This window comes from Enhydra lutris, unplaced genomic scaffold (genome assembly GCF_002288905.1).
Source record: "Enhydra lutris kenyoni isolate GAN:26980312 unplaced genomic scaffold, ASM228890v2 scaffoldscaffold9, whole genome shotgun sequence".
Taxonomy (NCBI): Eukaryota; Metazoa; Chordata; class Mammalia; order Carnivora; family Mustelidae; genus Enhydra; species Enhydra lutris.
The window spans coordinates 8,724,652-8,748,155 of NW_019154093.1; the positions used below are offsets into that span (position 1 = coordinate 8,724,652).

At 54.4% G+C, this 23,504-nt stretch overlaps 1 protein-coding gene across 1 annotated transcript; it reads right to left on the bottom strand.

Annotated features, from left to right (window-relative positions):
* Positions 1–827: 827 nt before the first annotated feature.
* On the bottom strand, positions 828–13,208 carry LOC111143540 (R-spondin 1). The gene is made up of 5 exons (XM_022497366.1): positions 12,821–13,208; positions 4,506–4,697; positions 2,342–2,491; positions 1,886–2,074; positions 828–1,130 (listed from the first exon to the last, which is right to left on the bottom strand). The coding sequence occupies exons 1-5, from the start codon at positions 12,912–12,914 to the stop codon at positions 964–966; spliced, it is 792 nt and encodes a 263-aa protein (XP_022353074.1). The 5' UTR covers positions 12,915–13,208; the 3' UTR covers positions 828–963.
* Between the last annotated feature and the right edge of the window lie 10,296 nt (positions 13,209–23,504).

The window sequence follows — 23,504 nt, forward strand, 5'->3', positions numbered from 1 at the left end:
CACCATAGACGTGATCAGAGCAGAGCTTCTTAAACTTGAACGCGTGTTCCAGTGACCCGAGACCTCATTGTAATGCAGACTCTGGTTCATCAGGTCTGAGATGGGACCTGAGACTCTCCCTTCTAAAATGCCCAGTGATGACGTGAATGCTGGTCCACAAACCACACTTTGAGTGACAAATAAGGCTGCAGAGAACCTGGTTATCACCCTCAGAGTAGCCTTGAAGTTTTCTTCCTGCTCTGGGCCTTCTGCCCAGGGGCCCATGAGGGGGTCTTTCGAAATTCAGCCCTGTCCTGTCCTGCTCCCAGGTAACCCACCAATCCTTGTCCCCTGTGAAGGAATGTGGTGCCTGTGGCTACCATTGTCATTTGGTTTTGTTTTTAATTTGAAATAAACCTGTGAACAGTTTTCAGAGTCGGGGCAGCCCTGATATGGATCATGGGCGTGTAACAGTACTCTCCAAGGATAAAGTCACACAGCTGGAAATGCTGAACAGTCCCCAAGCTCTGGCTCCTGTCTGCCATGCTGGGCCGATCCTATCAGCTCCTCCAGAAGGATCCACTCTCTTTGGGCTTGGACGCTGGGAAATATTCCCTCTGACATGTCCCTTGGGAGCATCGCAAGCCAAGTCTGTGCCACTGGGCCCTCTACCAGGCAAAGGGGACCCCCTCTACCTCCCCACCCTGCTCCTGCGGTGATGTCCAAGAGATAGAAGTGTCTTCTGGTGGCCTTGGTTGTGTGTGTGTGTGTGTGTGTGTGTGTGTGCACGCGCGCACGTGTGCACATACGTGTATATTGGTTGCATGTTTGAACATGGGCCCTGTGTGTGTGTGTGTCTGTGTGTCCATATATGCATGGAGAGCGTGTACACGCTTTGCCCCCAGCGCTCCAGTTCAGTAAAGCTTTCATCACACAGAGCAACGCTGGACTCTTCCTGCGTGGGCCTGGAGGTGACAATCATCCCTAGGTGGGCCCTGCAGGCGTGACCGGCCCCACTGTTCCTTGGTGCTGTGGCTGTTGGTGGCCCTTGTGTCTCCGAGAGCCGGCGCCCGCCTCCTTGCTCTCCTTCCTGCTCGGGTTCCTGTTGGCGTTCTCCCGCCGGCCCTGGCCCCCTTTCTTCCTCTTCTGCCCTGCAACCCCAACAGCAGGAAGAGTCAACAAAGGACGTCCTACAGCAAGCAAGGAGGCCCCGGGCATGGCCCAGGGCTTGAGGAGGGGACTGGGGAGGAAGTTGCGGGGGGTGGAGTTACTGCCTTTAGGCTGTGGCGGTCCTCTTCAAGGCCTCTTCTGACTAGCAGCCACTTCAGGGGACCCTACAACATGGTTATGGAGATGGGGGTCCCAGGAGCATTTCCCCCCATCCCTCGATGAACCAGACACCCTCCTCTTGCTTGTGTCTCTCACAGACCTTGAACCCCACTGGGCCAAGATGTTTGGTGCAGCTCTCAGGACAAGCAGGAAAACCCCCAGCTCCTCCGCCCCACTCCACTGCCTCTGGGGGCAGCTGACACCTCATGGCCAACTACAGGCTGTGTGACCTTGGTCACATCACTACACCTCTCTGAGTCTTAGCACCTGCTTCTGTGGCCCCCCTCAGACCTCTGAGGGTCCTTCTAATGCCAACACGTGCTGGTTCAGAGAAAATGGGGAAACTGGAAGACACAGACACTGAAGCTTCCAGCTTCCACCACATGGAGCTCTGGGGACCGCTCTCTGCCAGAACCTGGCACTGATTCCCCCAGCATGGCATCTTGAACTGGAAGTTCCCATCTGGCCCCAGCCTGTGGCCCTTTCCCAGGTGACAGGCAAGAGGCAGAAGTGATCAGACCTCCATGGCTGTCCCCGACTCCCAGCCCCGGGGAGACACAGACCACACGCAGCTCACCCTCTGGACAGGGTGTCCTCCGCACTGTGCACCTGCGGGTCTCCTTGGTGTCCGAACAGATAGCATGGTCCCCCCCAGGGGCATGGAGCACCCTCCGAGTCCGTTCCTCGGAGCCCCTCCGGAAGCCACAGAGCCTCTTCTTCTTAGAGCACGGCCCCCACGGGGACCACTCGCTCATTTCACATTGTGCTGGCAGGAAGGGAGGGAAGAGGAAGAGAAAGAAGGGGAGGAGGGGGTCACCTCTGGGTACCCCAGAATGCCCCAGGGGAGCCCCTCCCACCTGTTCTCTGCCTGAGCCTGAGGCTGGAGGCATCTTTGGTTCAGAGGCCAGAAAAACCTTGGGACGAACCCCACAGGACTGTCAGGGGAGGGGCTGCAGGTGGGGGATAAGCAGGCTCTCCCTGCCCCTTCTCTGGGGCCCAACCCCCTTGGCCCGTAGCACCCCCACAAACTCACCAGGACTGCTGCACTCCATGGTGCCGTTGGCGGCCGCCGAGCCCTCGGGACAGGCCGGATAGCAACGGCCCTTATGCAGGTACAAGCTTTCCTTACACTTGGTGCAGAAGTTGTGGCTGAAGCAGGCCTCACAGTGCTCAATCTTGCACTCTGAGGAGAGGGCCAGATTGGGGACCTCTGGCTCACCCCCATCCCCAAGGCCCCTCCACCCTAAGGGCAGGCCCCCCAACCCTGAGGGCAGGACCCTGGCTCTGAGCTGCCATGACCACAGGAGAGTCCTGGGAGGGAGGGAAGGCAAGGGAAGGGTGAGCAGAGGAAGCCAAAGGGGTTGCTCTTCAGGGCTGGCTGGGCCGGTCAGCTAACACTACCCCAAACCCAATCCCAGGCCCTGGAACCAAGGTGAGGAGCAGAAGAGCTGGTTTCAGAGGAGCAGGGCGGGACCCTCTGGGATTCGTTGGGGGACGGGGAGGATAAGGGTCCCAGTGCATCATGGCACACCAGAGGGCCACCTAATCGGAGTTGAACTGAGGAATACGATGATCCCCGCTCACAGCTGTATGGTTTCCTCTCACCATAGCTGGGCATCCGTGACACCCCAAACCCTTGTTCCCCTCCTGCCCTGAGAAAAGAATCTGCTTGGAGAGGGAAGGAGAGATCTCAGGGCAAATTCCTCTCCCTCTGCAAAGCCCAGTTCCAGGAACCACCTTGGTTGGACTCCTGGGTCCCTCCCTGATCCCCTCTTGCCAGCTCTCCCTCCTCTGGGGAAGTTGGGGGAGGGAGGGTCACAGGGCCCCAGCTGAAAGTAGGCAGAGTCTTTCACAACATCTCCCTTCCCAGACCATGGGCAAAACTGACTTCTTCCCAGTCTCTGGCACCTGCAGCTGGGGCTGCCAGTTTTGCGGGAGCCGGCTCAGTCAGGAGCTCCTACCCCAAACACGCTGAGGACCAAGAGGGCAGCCCCAGGGTCCCCCCTCCATCCTCAAAGGCTTCCCACCCCACTGCACCCGACCCCTCCTCTGTGCCTCCTGGAGGCTCCTTCTCCTCCGCTCCTCCCTCCTTTCTCAGACTCCTGGGTCTGGTTGCAGGGGACATACAGTAAGGGTAGCCACTAAGGGCTTTCTATATGCCTCTGGCAACAGCCCTAGGGGGAAAACTAGCACTCTCCTTTCAGACATGAGGCTTTGAGAGGCTGCAACACACCCGAAGTTATACAACGAGAAAGAAGCAAAATTAAGCTTAGAACCCAAGGCTGATCTCGGGTCAGCCATTTCCCCAGCAGGCCTCATTGCTATCAGCCTCCGAAAAAAGGGCACCTGTCACTTAGGTCCCATCTCCCTCCAAAGGCTGTTGTGAGGCGCAACGGACACATGATCTAGAAATGCATTCTAATCACCCGGGCCCTGAGCGAATGGGAGGGGCACTGGCATTGTTCACTGGAGTGTGTTCCCTGCCTGTCCCCCAGTATGTCACAGTGAGCCTGAACAGAGGTGGGGCAGCATGTGCCTTCAAACATGCAGAGCTACAGCGGCTGTGGGGGAGCCCAGCCCAGCTGGCAAGAAGACTTGGACACAGCGGCGAGGCAGAAGGGTGCGGGGAACAGACAGGCTGGCAGGGGCTTGAATTTCCCTGCGGTAAGTGGGGCTGGGGTGGTTTTCAAACAGTAGTGTGATGGGACAGGACACGTGTCTCAGAAGCATCTTTCTGGCTGTCATGTGGAGGGAGGGCTCAAGGGAACTGGATGAGTGCTGGAGGACAGAGAAGCAGGCTACTGAGATAGTCCAGGATAGAGGCAGTAGGAACCCCGGTCGAGACTATGGCAGTAAGGACGGAAGCGAGAGGCAGCAGGCACGATCTGGTCATTAGATGGATGGGAGATGACATGAAGGACAAGCTGGCTCTCAGGTCAATGGCGTGAGTGGCCCAGGACACCGCGGCAGTGCAGGTGGGTACAGGTTTGGAGGCGGGAGATATGGCTCTGATATGGATACACAAGCTGGGAAGGTGGAGAGACTCCCTGAGATGTCGGGCTGGCTGCTGGATACTTGAATCGGAGCCTCATCTCCCCTCCTCCATGTCCCCTCTCCTCCTCCTCCTGCCTGCCACCAACCATTCAAAGCACCCTCCCCCAGTGTCCAGAGTCTTCTCCAGCCCTCCCCACACTCACTGATGCACTTGTTCATGTCGGGGTTGCGGGCATCGAAGTATCCCGGGGGGCAGGAAGGCAAGCAGACGCCCACCTGGCGAATGTCGTTCCTCTCCAGCAGGATGAACAGCTTGGGCGAGCACTTCAGGCAGCCGTTGACCTCAGAGCAGAGCTCACAACCTTTGGCACAGGCCTGGCTCCCCTCCGCACTGACTGCAAGGGTGGAAGAGGGATAAGAAGGCGGCTGTAGGAGAGACCTCCATCTTTCCCAGGCTCCCACAAGGATGGGAAGTGAGTAGAGGAGTTTCTTCCTACATGACAAACGTGCTTTTCAGACAAGTACAGGCCAGGATGTCCACTCCTTGTAAGGCTGCTTGACAAGCCTCCCAACATCATCCCTCAAGGGAACTGGCACAGATGTCCAAAGCAAGAGACTACCCCCATCCCTCCGAAATGTCTTCCCCGGCGCCAGGCACAACAATGGCTCACTCTCCAGGCTTGCTTAGCCATTCCCCGAGGAGCTCCTGAAGCTGCACCTTTCCTGGAACCTTCCCCAGCCCTCCCGAGAAGAAGAAAAGCTCAGCCTCAGGTATGGAAGGAGGGGATTTTTTTTTTTATCCTTGAGAAAGTTTTAAGGTCAAGAGGACAACGGGTTAAACTATCTGAGAAAAGGATCGTCTGCTCAGATGCAGGAGGACAAGTGGAATAACTTGGGTCTGGAACAGTGGTCTCAACCAGAAATGATTTTGCTCCCCAGGGGGTATCTGGCAACATCTAGAGATGCTTCTGATAGTCATACTGGGGAAGAGGTTGTTGCCGGCATCTGGGGGAGACAGGTTGGGGGTACTGGTAAACATCCTACAAGGCATGGGGTGGGGGGACCCACAACAAGCTGCCTGGTTCAACATATCAGTGATGCTAAGTTTGGGAAACACTGGCCTTCCTTTGAGGCAGTGTGACCTCCAGCCCCAGCATGGGGTCTCAACCCTTTGATGTCACTTGTTTAACCAAAACTCCCTGCACCCCTCCCAAGTATCCTGTGCCCAGTGAGCACTGGGGACATGGAGGGAGGCTCGCCTGACCACTCCAAACTGATCTTTCAGTGATGCAGGCAGACCTGCAAACAAGTAAATGCTGACAGCCGCAAGGCCTAGTAAGAGTAAACCCAAAAGAAAAGAAGGAAGGAGTCATGAAGAAGGTTTCCTTTGGGCCAACTCTTGAAGAATTAGTAGAGATTTGTCCATCATGAAGTAGAGGTGAGGGTCCTTCTAGAAGCAGGCCCACAGAGATAGAAAAGAACCCAAAGGGAATTACAGATGATTTGGGGTGCAGAAGGGACAGGGAGGGGAATAGTGAAAGACAATCATGCTAAGGAACTTGAACTTGATCCTGCCAGGCAGCGTTTCCCAAAGAGCATTCCTGGAACAAGCTTTCCCATAGATGTTCCTTAGAGGCTGTGGAGAAAAGGCCAGGACATCAGGGAAGACAGAACCCTGGGTCCATGGGTCTAAACAGAGTTCTTTAGCACAGGGCTTCTTCAACCTTTCCCATGTTCCTGCACAGAGTGACTCCCTAAGAGGAGGACAGAGGAAGCTTCACTTGCCAAACATTGTGGCCAAAGGACCCCTGTCTCGCAGAGTTTTTCTTGGGACCTTTCTCATAACTGATTAGACAGTAGGAAGCTATCGGCAAGGTGCAGGACCCGAACTGATTTACATGTTGAGAGGTTCCTCGGGCAACCTGGATGGAAACCAGGGACCAAAGGACCATCTGGAAGGAAGCTGATCAGATCAACCAGGTGAGAAAGATGAAAACGTCTTAAATAAAATTCTGCAAAGTTGGAGATGGACAGAAGAAGATTTGAGAGAATTTGGCAGAGGAGACCAACAGGAGAGAGGAGTCTGGGGTCAGGGCGAGGGTAGGTGGTGGTGGGACAGTGGGGCTGGTCACTAAATGAAGTCCACCCCGCGGGAAGAAAAGCAAGTGGAGAAGGTAACACACAGAGAGGAATGAGCCACTTAGAAGCAAGCATGAAGCAAGGAGCTGGCGATGCAGGCTGGGGGCAGAGCGCTGCGGGGAACAGAACAGATGGCACGAGATCACGGAGCGTAGGGAACCCCGAGCTTAGGCTGGACCTGTGCCCTGGGGCAAAACACGGTGTCTCGTGTGCCTCCTTTCCCATCACTGGAAACGGATGTGAGGATGTCTACTCTGGAGGGCTACTGGGAGAAGTACCAGCTGCAGGAGCGATCCCTGATTTCAGAACTGGAGAATGAGCAAGAGTTAAGAACGTGAGCAGAAGGGGAAGGAGCTGGAAAAAACACAGCCGTTTCACAACCACCATGGCTGCTGACTCCCACACGTGGCACGCTTACTCTGTTCCCAGGGCTCCTCATGCGTTCACTTACTAAATCCTTACAACCCACGCAGCAGGTGTGATTATTAGTTTGTAAGCCTTGTTTTTACAGAGGAGGGCATGGGGAAGTGAAATGACTTGAACAAGGCTTTGCAGCCAGCATGTGTGCCAACGCAGAGGGAACAAAGTTTAGGAAGGCCAAGGGCAAGACCACATGAGGTAATGTGGAGACCGGAAGTTCAGGTAGATTGATTTAAAAATATATATATATAGAATTGATTTGTATAGAGCCGATGTTAATTAATCAATATATTTAAAAATTAATATTGTTCTTGGTTTAGTTCTTCTAGGAGCAAAAATATTTAAGTGTTGCATTGACATTATGAGGAAGCCCTTGGGTTTCCTTTTCCACTTTGGTCCTTTATTTGGTTGTATTACAAATTAATAAGTTTGTTTAGATTTTAGGTATTGCTTCTACTTCAAAGATATTATATTCTCTATTATTCAAAGTTTCTACTAAATTCATTGTTGAAATGAATGTCCCCTCTATCCTTGCCTTGGTTTCAATAACTGAACTGATCCCAGTGTCCATTTGCCAGCCATTTAACTATGTTCCCATCTCGTGTCTTCATCCTTTTCATTTTTGTTAAGGACAGATTTGCAAAAGGCCCTCTCAGAATCCTGCTGTCCATTTCCCAATCAACCAGCACATCTCTGTGTGCATTTCTCTTCAGATCTCTCAGTGACACAGCAAGAGAAAGTGTGGAGCCCTCAGGATCTGAAATCAGCGTGGGGGCAGGGAGCATGGAGGGAGGGGTTAGACGTGAAGCTGGAAGGGGAAGCAGGCCAAGATAAGAAAGGGTCTTGAATCTGGACAAAGGAATTTGGACATCATCCTAAAGGCAGTGAAGAATTACTGGGGGCTTTAAAATCAGAGACATGGTCGGATCACTCTGTGATAGGGAGAATGGGTCATAGGGACAGCAAGTCTGGAGACAAGAAGATACCTCAAGCCCAAAGAGACAGCTGGATGGAGAAGATGCAGAGGAGTGGACACAGGTGAGATACTCAGGTGGGAGAATCAATAAGACCAGGTGATGTGGGCTGGACTTGGGGCTGAGGGCTGGGGAAAGTGCAAGCTGAGGGTGACTCCAAGGTGTTGGGCTTGTGTGACAAGGTGGCCCTTTGCCCTTCGCCAAGAGGGGACCACAGGAGGCGGAGCAGGTTTGGGTGGGGGAAGGATGAGTAGTCAGGTTTTAGATGTGTTGACATTGTGGCTCCTGTGGGATATCTGGGGGGAGGTGTCTATTAGGCAGTTGAACCTGTGGGTCTGGAAGTCAAGAGAAATATTTTGGCTGGAGACTTCAATGTGGAGTTTTTAACGTGAAAACAGTCATAAAGGCATGAGCGTCCACAAGACAGAAAGGACAGTGGGTCGAGAGAATGAGCAAAAGAACCAGGAATTTAAGGGAAGGGCAGAAAAAAGAAAGGCCACTCAAAGGCACAGTGAATATGAAAGCCAAGAGCAGAGCTCACTGGGCAGGCCAGGGAGGCGTCGCTGTTCCAAAGCTGCTGAAGTGTCAGGCAAGGAGGCAGCAATGGTGCCCCTGATGGGGGCAGAGGGCAGAAGGCAGGGGTCGAGGAGTAGAGGAAGGAGAGTCATCTCATTCAAGAAATCAGCTGTGGAGCAGGGGAGAGAATGCAGGGATCCTACTTTGGAAGCTGTGGTCATCAGTGGTTAAATCATGGGACGGGGAGTCATCCCAAGGCAGAGCCTAAACATCGGGCAACACTCACTCAACAGGCCAGCCAAGGAGGAGGGGCTCAGAGAGAACTGAGAAGGAATCCTGGGGTAGGGGTGGGGGGGTTGCTGAGGGAGAGTGGGCACAGGAACCAAGTTGTAAAGGGGGAGATGTGCAGAGACAGCTGGGAGGAGACCATAGCCACATACCGGCATGGGGAGGTGACCCACTGGCTGACCCCAAAAGGAGCAATTCTGATGGAGTGGGGGATGGGAAGCGAGTGGAAGAGGTGGAGGTGGAGGTAAAGGGAGGAGAGGGCCAGAAAGCATCCGAGAACATAGGAACAGAGAGGGGAGAGCAGCTGGGAGCAGGGGCTGTGATCACGCACATCTGAGACTCCAAGGCTGGGTGAACTGATGGAGTGAAGACCCGAGGATACAGGAGAGTTGCAGTGCAAAGCAGAGTGGCCTTGGGGCTTGAGACAAGGACAAAGGAAACTGAGCTCCATGAAGTTTGGGGGTGCAGGAAGGAGAAGGAGAGCTTATCAAGGAGGAGAGGAGTTCAGTGATGGGCAGGGGTCAGTTCAGTGAGGAAGGGGATGCTGGTCAAGAAGGATAGGAACCCAAGGGTGTTCTCAGCTTAATGAGACAGGTGCATGGGCAGTGGGGTGCTAATAGACAGCCACAGGGAGGGGGGCTCTGTGTGCGGGAAACGGGGTCCAAGGAAGATGGTGGGCGTTGGGGGATGCCTAATGATTCAAAGGGAAAAAACCGAGCCTCATTCATTCCATAGACATTTACTGCACACCTAACCTGTGCCCAGAAGGACTGGGAGCTGGGGACCTAGAGCTAGAGCTGAGGCATAAACAAAGGCCCACCCAGGGATGCGGCAAGCAGGGCTGGCTCACGCTGTGTGAGTGGATGAGTAATGGAAGACACTCCCTTACCCAGCCGGCTAGGTGAAGAGGGTGTGCCACACAGGAGGAACAGCCTGTGCAAAGGCTCTGAGGCACCGAACATCTTAGTGCATTCACAGAATGGAAAATAAGGCTTTATGCTACTGGCAGGGAAGGGGACCTCAGAAGGGCACGGCCAGATTCACCACATGCAAGGTTCCTATGCCCATGATGGAGGGAGGCACACAGGGGAGGCAGCCTGGTAGGGCTGTAGCTTTGCTGTGGAGGCTGGGTGGGCTGTTAGTGGAGGGCATTCAGAGAAAGGATGGAGCCTACTTCCCAACCTCTTCACAAAACCCCCTCACACAGCTCTGCCCCCCGCCAAGTCCTCAGTGAAGCCCACTTCCCCAGACTGGGAAGGCAAGGCTGTGCCCCCCCTCCATTCCCTGGGGCTTCTCAGGCCCCTTCATCCATTCTTGCACAAAACCCTTGCAAACTCATATTCCTAAAACCAAAACACCTCTTCCTAAAATCCATCGATGGCTCCCTATCACCAGCAGAACTGAGACCAGTCTGGTCTTACTAACTTCTTTACCTGGCCTAAAAAGCCTCCATGAGCTGATCCTACCCACCTCATCTCTCAACACTACCCCTCAGCCAAACAGAACTATTTTCGTTTGTCTGCCCACATCACATCATTGCACACCTCCATGCCTTTGGTTAAGTTGGTCCCTCTGCCTGGAACATTCTCTTCCACCTCCTGAGCCTCACGAACTCCTTCAAGCCTCAAAACAAAAGCCATCTCCTCCAGGAAGTCTCCCCTGATCTCACTTCCCCACAAAGTCTGGATGGGGTCAGACGGAGGAGCCGGGCTTCAGTGAAGGAATGAGGGACTCAAGGCGACAGGACTGAGTAAGGGACCCAGGAATCAGCTAAAAGAGTCTCAGTAAGGAGAAGGAGTACTCAGTGTGAGGAGGGGGGAGTCAAGGTGGGCACTCTGAGGACCAGGCAGGAAAGCATTCAGGAGCGGGGGAGGGCCAGTGAGGAGACAAGAGGCTAAGTGAGTGAAGAGGGGGCTTAGGGAGGAGAAGGAGGGTCCTCAGTGAATGGGAGGAGGAAATCACCCCGCTAGAGTTCCTAACTCACAGCTAAGAGCCCTTTTCTCAATTTCACTCCCTCCGTGCGGGGAGACCATCACCCAAGTCTGAGATCAGCCATTTCTGGACTCTAAACTGGTATATGTCTCCCGGATCGGTGCTCTATCGGGTGTCTTCTGACAGCAGACAGAGTTGACAGACCTGAGGCTCATCTGCACAGCCAGCCTACCTTCCCACTCTGGCTCCCCACTGCCCCCCCAGTGGCTACAAGGTCGAGCAGCCACACACAGCATCGTGGTCCTTTCTTCCCTCCCTACTCCACAGAAACCCTAGGGCCAAACGGTCCACACATTGTTCATGTAACAACGACATGCATCCTGAAGTCTAGACAGAGCTTTGCTATTTTCTAAAGGGTTCCCACAAAATATACACGCATAAATAAAACCTCCCGTAGGCTATACTATATCCCTTTGCAACCACCCTTGCAGCTTTATGGTTTTTATTCAACAAGCATTGTCTAGCAACCCTCATCCCTCTCCAGGTCCTCACTGCACCCCAAGTCTTTTCCCACCCTCACATGTCACCATCAAGGACGTCTGCACTCATGCCACCCGGTACGGAGCTGTGGTTCCATCAAATTGGGGCATTCACCTGGCCTTTGCAGAGACCAGGTCTTTCTGATGCTCAAGGCAGTACTTTGTTATTGTTGTAGTTGTTTTCGATACAACAGACTTGTATCAATACAACAGGTCTTTGACCCCTGGCTGGGGGGTGGGGGGACTCTGCCTGTGAGTGGAAGTGTGACAGCTCATGTGTGTCACATGAGCGTGGGTGCCCCCCCCCAACCTTGGAAACAAAGGAGACTGGTTATAAACCACTAAACCACATTGGGCCTGTGAAGCCCAAGATACCGGAGCAGGGAGGAAAATCAAGGCCTCAATGATGATTAAACCTAACCGCCTCTAATTGTGTGTTAAGCCAGGGATTTTCAGCTCCACCAATTTTCTGAGCTTCTCTCCCTGGGCTGGGTTCTGGCCTGGGCCGCGCCAGTGGGGACCCAACAGAACTCCACTGCCTCCTGACTTTTCCTGGTGGGCCTGGGTTTGACAGCCTCAGGAGGAAGCAAGAGGGGCTTGTGCCGCACTTCAGAGGAGCCTCCCACCTGTGGGAGTGACATGACTTATGGGGGACGCTGAAAGGGAGAGAGCCCTTGGGTCTGTACCACAGGCCCCCTCCCTCTCACTAGCCGGTTGGCACAGCCAGCAGCAACTCCCTTCACATACTAGGCAGGTGCCCATCCCCCATCCCCCATCCCCCATCCCCCACCCCCCATTGCAGGAGCCAGGATGAGGCCAGGGGGCTCTCAGGTCTGCCTGGGATGGGATTCTGTGGGGACAGGGTCACCATGAGCTCTGTCAAGCTCTGCTTTTAGGAAGACAGGGTTCATGGGAATTGGGTTCCAGTATCAACCAGGTGTCCTTAGGCCTATTTGTATCACAAAAGAATTTAAAATTGTCTTTTCTTAAACTGTGGGAACCCCTCCTTCCAGTGACATCTAATGTGGAATCTGGCTGAAAACAGGAAAGAGTGAGCAGTCCTCTGCTTGGATGGGCAGTGGGGCCACACTCCTTCCCACTGCCTCCCCTTCAGCCCCCAGTGCAACTCCCCGAATCCCACTGTGCAGAGTTAAAAACCACAGGAGTGGACAGTCTCATGAGCCTCCCTACTCTGCTGCATCTGCCCCCATGAACTTGGCAGGGAAGCTGTTCCCCAAGCTTAGTAGAGCTCCTGGCCCCAAGGGGTTACCGGGGGCCCGCACTCAGCCAAGATCCAAAGAAAAGAGCTGAGAACTCCTATCAGTGAGGAGGGGGCCGAGCACCCTGAGGCCGGGGCCCCAGCAGCAGGGGACCCCATTTCCATGGATACCACACAAAGCTGGTGTTATGTCAAAAGGCATAATCCACACACTGGATCCTCACAAGAGAGGGGTTAATCTAGAAAGCAGAGTCTACAAAGGGGAAAATAGACAAAAGTAATCTATAGAGGGGCTAATCTCAACAAATTAATCCACACACCGGATAATCCACAAACAGGATAATCTACTGAGTAATCTACACAGCTGTAATAGACAAAGTAAAATCTGCCATGGTCATCACCGAATGAAACCGCCGATGGCCCTCTGGTCCCCAGGTGGCCCCCTCCCGCTCCCAAGGCCAGCAGTGGTCCAGCCCTGCTCCATTACTCACTCCGCCTCTGCCTCTTGCCCTTGATCCCCCGGCTGCCGGCAGCGAGATGCATCCAGCTCAGAACCAGGACCACCACACACAGCCCAAGCCGCATAGTCACTTGCCAGCTCCAGGCCCCTGGTAGAAGGGGTGGTCTTTGGGGGGTGGGGGGTTGGACAGCGCAGGGCTCTTGCTAACACCTGTGGGGCTGGTTCAGCAGCAGGAGGCCCGGGCCTGGGCCGTATCCCAAATCCACCATAATCTCAGTTGGGGACAGAGAGGGTGTGGGGAGCCCACTTCTTCATCAGCCCATTGGGAGGTCCAGAGAGCTTTCCCCAAAGGCAGCTCAGGTGTGTCACATGGGAGAACTCGTTGCCACTTCAGCGGGGACACCTCCAAAAACCAACCTGTTGGGGGAGGATAAAGAGAGGTTAATTCTGGGGAACCATGGGGTCTCCCCAACTAATGTCTCCTACCCAGAAGACTGTGAGAACTCCGAATGGTTGAATAGGACAACTTACCCACCTGCCCCCCGCCGCACCCCCCACCCTGTAGAAGAAATCTGCTCCTTTTCCTGGGAATTTCACAGAACGCCCTAACCTGGGACTGGAGCCGGCTACCCAAGCAGCTGGACTATGGCAGACTCTCACATCCAATTTGTGGATCCCTGGGAACCAGCTGGCCCCACCCCTGCCCGATATTGGCCAGCTCTGACAGGATGTGCTTCTTTAGATCTACCCTTCTGACCTCGTACTGCAGGAATAACCTTTGTCTTGAAGAGGAGCTCTCTGTCCTTCTGTGAGTGACCCCTCAGCCCTCTCCTCCCAGTGCTGAGTCACCCCTGTTTCTTTCACCTGTGGAGCTCTAGTGGTGGCCCCCCAACAAGTGGGCAGACTCTGCGTGGCCCTCTGGGCTTGGCGGGAGAAAAGGAAGTAAGGCTTCCCCCGGCCACAGAAACTCTGACACAGCAGGCCCTGCGGGCCTGGCCTTTGTGAGAGGATAAAAGAGGCAGCGGTGCCCGCCCTGGCCAGAGACACAGAGAATGGGGATAATCCCCTTGGCCCAGCGAGAGCCAGGTCTCTGGACCCGCTGGCCTGCTGGCCCGGTGATGGGGGCAGGGGCAGCTGGTCCCTCCCCAGTGCAGTGTGTCTGGAGCCCGACCTGGGAGTCCGGGCCGAACACCACGCTTCACACTCTGCAATCACTTACTCCCGCATGTTCTCCCAGCCCAGGCATGCTGGAAAGTGTTGCCCTGAACGCTTGGCTGCAGACCCACCTATGCTCGCCCAGGGACAGAAGGAAAGAGCCGGGCTTCAGGAAGCTTTGTAGATGCCATGGAAGTATCGCCCTCCCACCCGCCAGCTAGATGCCTCTGGACACGTCACTCAGCCTCTCTGAACATCAGTTTCTTCATCTCTAAAATGGGAATCAAGATGCCTGTTTCACAGGCTTGTTCTGAGAGTTGGCTGAGTTTTGGCTTACTAATGAGAAATCTGAAATGCTGGAGCGGCAGTGCCCCTCCAGCCCCGTCCCAACCCTTTCCCCCTTGGCCTCTGGGGGAGGCCCCAGGGAGCCCACCTGCAGGGGAGATAAATCGTTATCCCTCAAGGGAGCTCGGCACTTCCCTGCTCGGCCTCTCCCTCCAGCTTTGAAGGCCAGTCACACTCAAGTGGTTAAGCTGCCCTTGTGAGAAGTGTTTACACGAGGCTGACAGGTCCCACCTGGTCCTACAGCCTAGCCGAGCTGGGGCGGGGATAGCCCCTGCCACCCCCAAACGCCAGCCTCTGCGTGCCCCTCCAGGACTCCCCACGTGCACTGCCGGAGCCCTTCTCCTCCCCTGCCTCCACCACACACTTCCCTCACCTGCAAATTGTGGTCGGTCCTCCAGCTGAGCTTATCAGACTGGGGTCTTTAGCCAGAGGCCAGCTGTAGAGAGCATGATGGTTAAGGGAGGAAGCAGAACGCTGGGCTTCTAATGTGGGCAGTGCTACGTATTAGCTGTTACCTCAGCCTAGTTGTTCAGCTGGTCCGAGCCTTGGTTTCCTTATCTGTGACAGGATGGTGGTTTTTTATAGTTTAAATGAGCCAATACATGAAACGGCTTAGAAGGGCACCTGGCACGTCAGGAGCACTCACTCATAATGGTTGTATTTTTCTATGACCAGGAAGCCACAATTTTGTGTCTACATGCCAGTGGTCATCCAAAAAGCAATACAGGTGTTTTGTTTTGGTATCATCTGGATACGGGCCTTAATACTGAGCCCTGTTATGCAGTTTCCATATTCGCATTCATCCCAGTGTGATCACTCACTATGGCAGGGTTGACGTTTAATTGAGGCATTTGTGAAACTGAAGACTCCTGGCAGATACATTCTTGGGGCGCCGTGGGTTCTTACACTGGACAAACACTGGTGGAGAAAGCCACATTCGACCAACCTGGTGTGAAAGCCGGGGTCTGTGAGAATTTGGTCTTACTGCGAGCTCGGTTATCAATGGGATCTTAGGGGTAGAAGAGATCTCCTTTGCCTCTCCTCTGCCTGCCCGGCCCAGGGCCTGGCACACCAGGTTGGGGGCTCAACTGATGTCAGCTTCCTTCCTCGCCCTCCCTCTACTTTGCCTCTGTTCCCCTCAATCCTCCTACGTCTGAGCTTTCAGCCTTCCTCTTGCCATGCTCATCCAGTCCTCACCGGTGAGGCCCTCCTGGCCCACTCCCACCTGAATCACTGGAACCATGATCTCAGCTGGGAAACGGACAGGAGGACTCAGATCTGAATAACACGGGAGCAACTAACACTGACCTCACTCACCTATCGCTGGATGGGAGGAAATTCAAGCACTTTAAAAAGTATATACATTGGACACCCGGGTGGCTCAGTGAGTTAAATAAAGCCTCTGCCTTCAGCTCAGGTCATGATCTCAGGGTCCTGGGGCCAAGCCCCTCATCAGGCTCTCTGCTCAGCAGCGAGCCTGCTTCCCTCTCTCTCTGCCTACTTGTGATCTCTGTCGGTCCAACAAATAAATAAAATCTTTTAAAAAAGAAGTATATACATATAATCAACCCCGAAAAGGAGCTAAGGCCCGGAGAAAAGCAACAAATAGGAGGGCAGCCAGCCGGTTGTGGAAGGGGTGTGCTGGGGGGCAAATGTCTCATCTAAAGGGAGCGGGTACTATTCAACTCCAGTGGACTGTTGATGGGCAGAGATAATGATTAAATATTGTCAAATCTTCTGATTTTTTTTTTAAAGAGAAGTTGAAAACTCAGAATTTGATGTGAAATCCCATTTTAAAAGCTGGAGAGGTCTCAGACTAAGGACGCCGAAAAACAAGCCCCCAGAAGGTCCCTCCAGAAGGTCCCTCCACCCCTCCCTCCATCCCCATCCCATCCAAGCACATACACAGACTACCCTGGACCGGCAGAGCCAGCAATGGGAACTGCTGGCAGTAATCAAGGTCTCAGGCATCTGTGGGGGGAAGGAAGGGCATTTTGTCTCTGCCAGGGTAAGGGTGAAGGGCTCACATTCATCAGATGCCTGCCCCACCTGACATGTGCTGGGCCCGCATTTACCCCGAATAACTCTAGGAAAGAAGTGAATTATTCCCATTGTATTGGCACTGGGAGGTTAAGGGTCTCAGGGTGACAAATCTAGCCCAGTGACCACTGAGTGGGGTTTGTTGCTCAGGACTGGGTGTCTGGAGGGCGGGGCAGGGGAGCAGGGAGCTGACCACAGAGGTGGGGAAAGAACTGGCCGCAGAGCTGGTGCGGGAGACTGAGGAGAGAGGCCGCGCACAGGCTAGGTGGTCTGGGGAGGGGAGGACACCGGCGGCCCAGGGGAACACAGCTGGGGGGGGGGGGGGGGGAGCTGAGGGCGGGGACTCCGTGCCCCCCACAAGGTTGCAATAACTTTCACCTTCTTCCCTGTAACACTATCAGGATAAATTGGTACTCCGTCCAGGGCCGGATACAGACCCAAAAATGTAAACCATCCCGATAATGTCTCATTAACCCTCCCCGGGACCGGCTACGGGTGGGGAGTTTCGGCCGCGGAGCTGGCTGGCGGGCGGGGGCAGAGGTATTGCTGGGCGGGGGGCGGGACCAAGTACGTGCCTGCCCGACCTGTCGGGATTAGCGTGTCGGCCGGAGCCAAGCCAGGTGCTGGGGCCGCCCCCCACCCTTCCAACACCGAGGGCAGCCGGGAAAGGCTCCTGCACGTCCCTCCATCTCTGCCCCATGCGCGCAAATTCTTCTTCCCTCCCCACTGTCCCGGAGAGGCCCAGCAGGTGCAGGGGGAGGGGAGGCGGATCAAAAGTCCCTCTCACTGTCCCCCCCCCCAAATCCAAGAGAATTCTCCAAGAGGCCAGTTTCACAAGAAAGCCTCAGCCCCCAAGCACCCGCACCCAGAATCCGTCCTTGCCCTCCTCTGAGCCCCGGACGAACACAGCCCCCCCACCTCTCCGCAACCAAGCAGTACCATCCGTCCCTCAGCGACCGACCCGAGGGCCAGTGAGTCGCGCCACCTCGCAGCGCACTGGGGGCGGTCGTGCTCGCAGCCTGCCACGTCGGACCCAGACCCAGGCTGTGGGACTGAGGTGGAATCAGGGGCCACGGGTCTCAGGGGAATCCGAGCCGACAGCACCAGGGATCAAGAGCTGGGGAAGAGGGGTGAACGGGACTGATGGGCTTGGGGAATCCAGAACGATCAGTTTCCATCAGTTTCAGATTCAGAGTCAGATGAGATCAGATCCAGAGTGAGGACGATCACCGGGGGCTGCGGGGTTGAGGGGAACCCGAGGCAGCAACCGGGAGGGGGCTGCCCATCGGCTTGAGGGATGACGCGGATGGCGGCGGCAAGGACTAGAAGGAGAGGCTCCAGGAGGTGCCCTCTCCCGCCCTCTGACCCCACAGCAGCCAGAAGTCCCCTTCCCCTCGCTGTCGCCCCCTCCCCCCCGCCCCCCCTCCCGGCACTCAGCTCGGCCGAGCCCCGACGGGAGGTCCCCGGCACCCCAGGTCCCGGGAAAGGGGGCGCTAGGGAGGAGGACGGAGCAGCTCAGGGGGGACTCACCTCCGCGCTGCCAGCCGCGGCGGGGGCAGGCTCGGGAGGGGCGAGGGCGCGGCCGGCTAGCCCGCCTGCCGCAGGACTGTCCTGGGCGCCCGGCTCGCCCGCGCTCCGCCTGCGCGTTCCTAAGTTGCTCAATCTGCGGGCGGCTCACGCCCTCCGGGGCCAGCGCCCCACCCGGCGCATCGGTCCTTTGGGGCGGCTCGGTCCGGCCCTCGCTCTCCGCAATGCCCCACTCCCGCGGTCCGCTCCCCGCTCTCCGCCCAGTGCTGGTGCTCTCCGTCGCGCCTCCGCTCTGCCGGAGCTCCCAGCCCGGAGAGGGGCCAGTCCTCTGCTCGCACGAGGGAGGGAATCCCCCCCTTTGCAGTCCCACCCCCCGAGCCGGCCCCCCTTGCCTGGATCCGCAGCAAAAAACGGACTGGAGTGCCAGGCCCGGGAGTCCCTAGCCCCCTCCCGCAAGCCCTCGCCCGCAGCAGCTGGGGCACCGCGCTTGGAGCGCGGGGCTGCCAGCCGCACACGTCCTCCGGACCCCGGCGCAGACCCTCTGCCCTAGCCTCCTCCCCCCACTCCCACGCCCCGCACCCTGGGGATCCCACTCAGCCACAGCCCCCGCCGCAGTTCCAGGCATCTTGGGGGTCAGAACAGGGTCTGAGAGCCTCGAGAAACCTCAGTTTCCCTATCGGGAATCCAGAAAGTGACAAGGACCAGGCTCACCAGGGCCTGTGGTCCTGGCCACGCCCTCCTCCTCTCAGGGTCAAGTCTTCCAGAGCATCTTCCCAGTTCAAAGGAAATGTGAGGCTGTAAGATCCTGGGAATCCGGGTGAGCTGCTGTGGAAGAGTGAGGGAAATCTTGAAAGAAAAACCCTTGATTCAAATCCCTGCTCCATCACTTAAACCAGCTGTGTGGCATACGGAGGTTACCTAACTTCTCTGAGCCTCATCTGTTTTGAGGGTTTAGTGAAATGAAAGATCCAACAGCCTAGTAAATGGCAGGGGCTCTATCGATGAGCGTGGAACGAGTCTCAAAGGGCTGCAGACACCTGCAGTGACCCAGATGATGTTGAAGTCAAGCCTGAAGAAGACAGGGAGACACTTCTTGGGGCCACAAACAGCTCTTCTCCAGATTCAGCTCAGATCGGGGAAAGGAACATGGGCTCAAACTGTAGTAAGCAGGAGTTAAGTTAGAGCAGAAAAGCTACACTGATGGGGGGAGGTGGATAGGGGTGGCGAGCAATCAAGACAGGCTGTGGAATCTGCTTAGGAGGGGGAGGTGGGAGCCCTAAATCTTGAGTCCCCTTGAGACAAGGGTGCAGGGTGTTTTACAGTGACGGGAATAGATGGAATGACCCCTGGGGTGTCCTGATGACCAGGGAACGGGATGGTGGATGGCCAGAGCATGTGGAGCGATTGGGTCCCCAGTGCCCAGCGTCTGGGTTCATTCAGCCCCAGCATTGCCAAGTGTGCAGGAGGATTAAAAGCCACTTCCAAGTTGCTCCTGCCCCCACCCCCAACTCCCTCTCAAGCAACTCCCCTCTCCCCTCTGCCCTGAGCTTTCCCTATGTCTCACCGGCCCTTGGCTCCGCTCTGCGCCTAATCAAACAAGCCCCAAATGCCGAAAACTCAATGTTTATTTTATTTTATTTTTTTACACACTTGCATAACTCCCTGACAAGCCACGCCAGGCGTTGGGCTTTTTTGTTTGGTTTTATTTTGTTGCATTTAGGGGAAAAAAGAGAGAGAGAAGAGAAGGAATCACACAAACCACCCAGCCCTAGAAGATGTCTAAGGCCAGACCGTGGGCTCGGGTTTCCTGCCTGAGGAAAAGTCTGCGGGAGTTGGGGGGCCTCACTACTAGGCTCAGGAATGAGTAAGGGAAGAAAGCCACCTGGGTCAGGGAAGATAATGAATTAGAACCATGTGACAATAAATAAAGGACATTTCTTGTGCAACTACTATATGCCTCTTCCAGGGCATTGGCATATACATGCCCTGGGCTTGGCATATATATTCTGTTGCCTAATTTCACAATCACTTTACTTTCCTCCTTTTTCCCTTTTCTTTTTTTCTTATAAATGTGAATTCTGAGCCCTAAAAACATCAAGCAATTTGCTCAGAGACATATGACCTAGCTGTAAGAGGCCAGCCCGGTTCCCATTATGCTAAATGGCTTGTAATTTCCCTGAGACAGCCTGTTGCCCTAAGTTTGCATATGTTGTTCTTCTGCCAAGAAATGCCTTTATCTCTGACCCTTCTCCTATCATCCTTCAAAATGCCTACATGAAGTTTCACCCAGCCACTTTGCATGTCAGGCTCTGGACCTTGTGTAGATCTGTCCGTCACTGCACTGTGAGCCCCTTTGGGGCAAAAAGAGTGTCTGATTCATCCTTAGGATCCCAGCTCCATGGACATACCTAACTGATGTTTGCTGAGCTGAACCTCCGGATGGCTAGGATTGTACCTTTTGTAGATTCTGACCGCTTATTCACAGGATGTCTCAGGTCATTATCATTCCTCCCTCAAACCAAGATCACCATTCTCATTAGAAGATCAAAGTTCAGTGGATCCAGACCTGGGCAGTATCTCCTGGAGATGAACAAAATTCCTTATCGTTTTTGTCATCCTTTACCAGGTGAGAACTATTGGCCCACTTGGGTTGTCCCTTTACCAGTATACTTTCAGCTACAAGTGACAGAAGACCAGCTCAAAAGAGCTTAAACAGCAGCATGGTTTATTATCTCATGTATCAAGAAGGGCAGAGGTAGGAAGGATCCAGCAGCTCAGCAACCACATCAAGGATCAAATTCTTTCCTATATTCTCGTTCTACCATCCTCAGCACATCAGCTACTGGCCTCCTGATCACAAGATGGCTGCAGCAGCTCCAGGCTACACATCTTCATCGATGGAGTCCAGCAACAAGTCCAGTAGTCTCTTTTTAAAGAGTTAACTGTCATTTTAAAATGGTTAAAATGATAAATTCTGTGTTATGTGTATTTATCACAATTAAAAGCATTTTTTAAGCTAACTGGGTGGACCCATTGCAGACAAGAAGGATGCTGCTGCTAGGATTAGCATACACCAGTCAGGATTATATGGGGAAGAGTGTTCATAGATTAAAGCAGAACTCTGTGGCACTGAAGAAGGGAAAATGGACTTTGGGGCAGGCAACCAACAGTGTTTGTGACCATCACTATTATTAAAAAAAAAAAAAAAAAAGGCTGACTTTGTTGTCAATTTGTCGCAGAGTCCCCTGCACCCTTAGTCTCCTTGATCCTGTTATTCTCTGAGATCTTGTATTCCCTCTTTCATAGAGGCCATATAGGATAATGGCTAACTGTATGGACACTGGAATTAGCCCTGAGTTCAAAGCCCGTTTCTACCACCAACTAGCTCAACGCCCTTGGGGCAAGTCACTTTATCTCCCTGAGGCTCAGTTCCTTCATCTATAAAATGGGTATAGGAACAATATGTACACCAGCCTTCTTATGGGGATAACATTCGGTGATGGATTCAAAGAGCATAACACAATGCTGGGAATGATAGTAAGTATTTAGTACATGCTGGCTCTTATAACGAGCTATCCATTTGTCCTTTCCTTCATTAAATATTAACTGAGTGTGATTGTATCCCAGGTACCAGGCTGAGAACAGAGGACAGAGAAATGAACATCACTCTGTCTGTCCTCCTAAGGAGTTCCAGGTCTAGTGGGAGAGAGAGATTTATAAGACAAGGAAGATAAGGTCAAGTGACAGAACAAAGGAAGGTGTGATCGCAACTCCTTGAGGGAGTCAGAGAAGCTTCTCCAAGGAGGAGATGCTTGAAAGGCTTGTTGGCATTTTCTAGGCACTTGAGATCAAAAAAATGTCCCAGACAGAGGGGACGGCAAGTGCGAGGGCCCAGAGGCCACATGCGTTATGGCACCCTTGGAGACCAGAGTGGTTCTGCTGTACGGAGATTTACGATAAGAGAGGTGAGAGGAGGGCAAGAGAAGGGACGGTTCCAGAAGGGCCTTGTGTACCAAGCTGAAGAGCAGGAACTGTACCTTGAGGGCAGTGGGTGGCCCCTAGAATTTCTGAGGGGGGTGAGAGGCCGGTTTGGGGCTGCCTGGCAGCTTTTGTGAAGGCTGAGTTTGAAGGGGAGAGATGGGACAAGGTCATTTCAAAGAGCACTGCTCTCCTTTTCCCCTTTCCCTCATCAACATCCCTTCCAGAGGGCCAGCTATGTCCTCCAGAAGCCCAGTACACCAGAAATACACCTTCCCAGATTCTCTACCTCGTCGTAGCAGAGATGGGGCTCCCCTAACACACACCTGGGACATGCAGCCCTCATCCTGCGGGGTCTTTGAAAACCGCTCAGTCTTCCCCATGAGGAGTAAGGAGCCTGTGTCTCCGCCTCTTTTCCCCCTGACCCCCCTGACCCTCCCTTCACGGCCCTCCTTCCACCATCTTCCAAATGCCCCCGCATTTCTCAAACTCCTACTGTTCTACCTCCCTCTTCTCCTCCCCTAAGATCCCTGCCACACAGCCTATGCTGCCTGCTTTACTCACACGGACTCTGACAACAGTCTCCAGGTCTTCTCCATGGCAGGCTCAAGACCTCCTTGTCCATGTCTGAGCCGCTCTCACTCTTGGACCTCGCTGACAATGCTGGTCTTATCTGCTTCCCATCTGCCTCCCACTCACACGGCCCCTCCCTCTTGACCTCCAACTGCTCCACCACTGAGACCACAGATTCTAAGGCCCCCAGACCCCCAGACCCTCACCATAACCTCCTTCTGCTCCAGAGCTCTTGCTCCCTTCCTCCTAATCCAGGTTCTTCCCATTTGGACCACTCAGTAGTGATTCAGGCACTGGCCTTGCCCCAACATCTCAACGGCAAACCCTCTACCTCTTCCTGCCAGACTCCTCGGGCTCATCCCCCGCTACCTGGGATGGTCTCACTGCTGATCCATAGCCACACTCAGCTGGACCCTCGGCCACCAGTGTGGACCCCTCAAGCCACCCAGGGCCCCACCCTGGTCATGACAGCTGGGACAGCCAGGAGACTCCTTCGATTTCCTTCTACTACCCCTAACCCGTGAATCCTACTCAGAACCTCTTTCTCCCCACATTCCCCTTCTTGGTAAACAGCAGTGAACCTGATAAACAGGAAACGGGCGTTAGTTTCCATTCTCACCCCTCATCCCTCCCATACCACTCCATTGTCAAATCCTGTTGGAGCTACCTGTGGACCATCCCCGAACCCAGGGACTGCTCACCTCACTGCTGCTGTTTACCTGGCCTGCACAGAAGCGTCCCTACTGTCCCCTCTACTTCCGTTCACTCCCCCTCCCCCCTCAACCAGCACAGGCTTCACACAGTAGCCAGAGAAAAATCTTAAAAATTATAAGGCAGATCCCATCACTCACAACCCTGTTTAAACCTTCCAGTGATTTTCCATCGTACTTAGAATCAAATCCAAACACCATCCCTTATAAGGCCGGATCCCTCCGGCTTCATCTGTCTCCTCTCTTGGCTTCAGCCTCACTGGGCTTCTTTCAAGTCTTTGACCACTTCCTTGTCTCAGGGCCTTTGCACAGCTCTTCAGATGGGCAGCTTCAACATCCCTTTGTCGAAAGGGCCATCCTGACCACTCGGTCTCAGTAGCTCCCCCA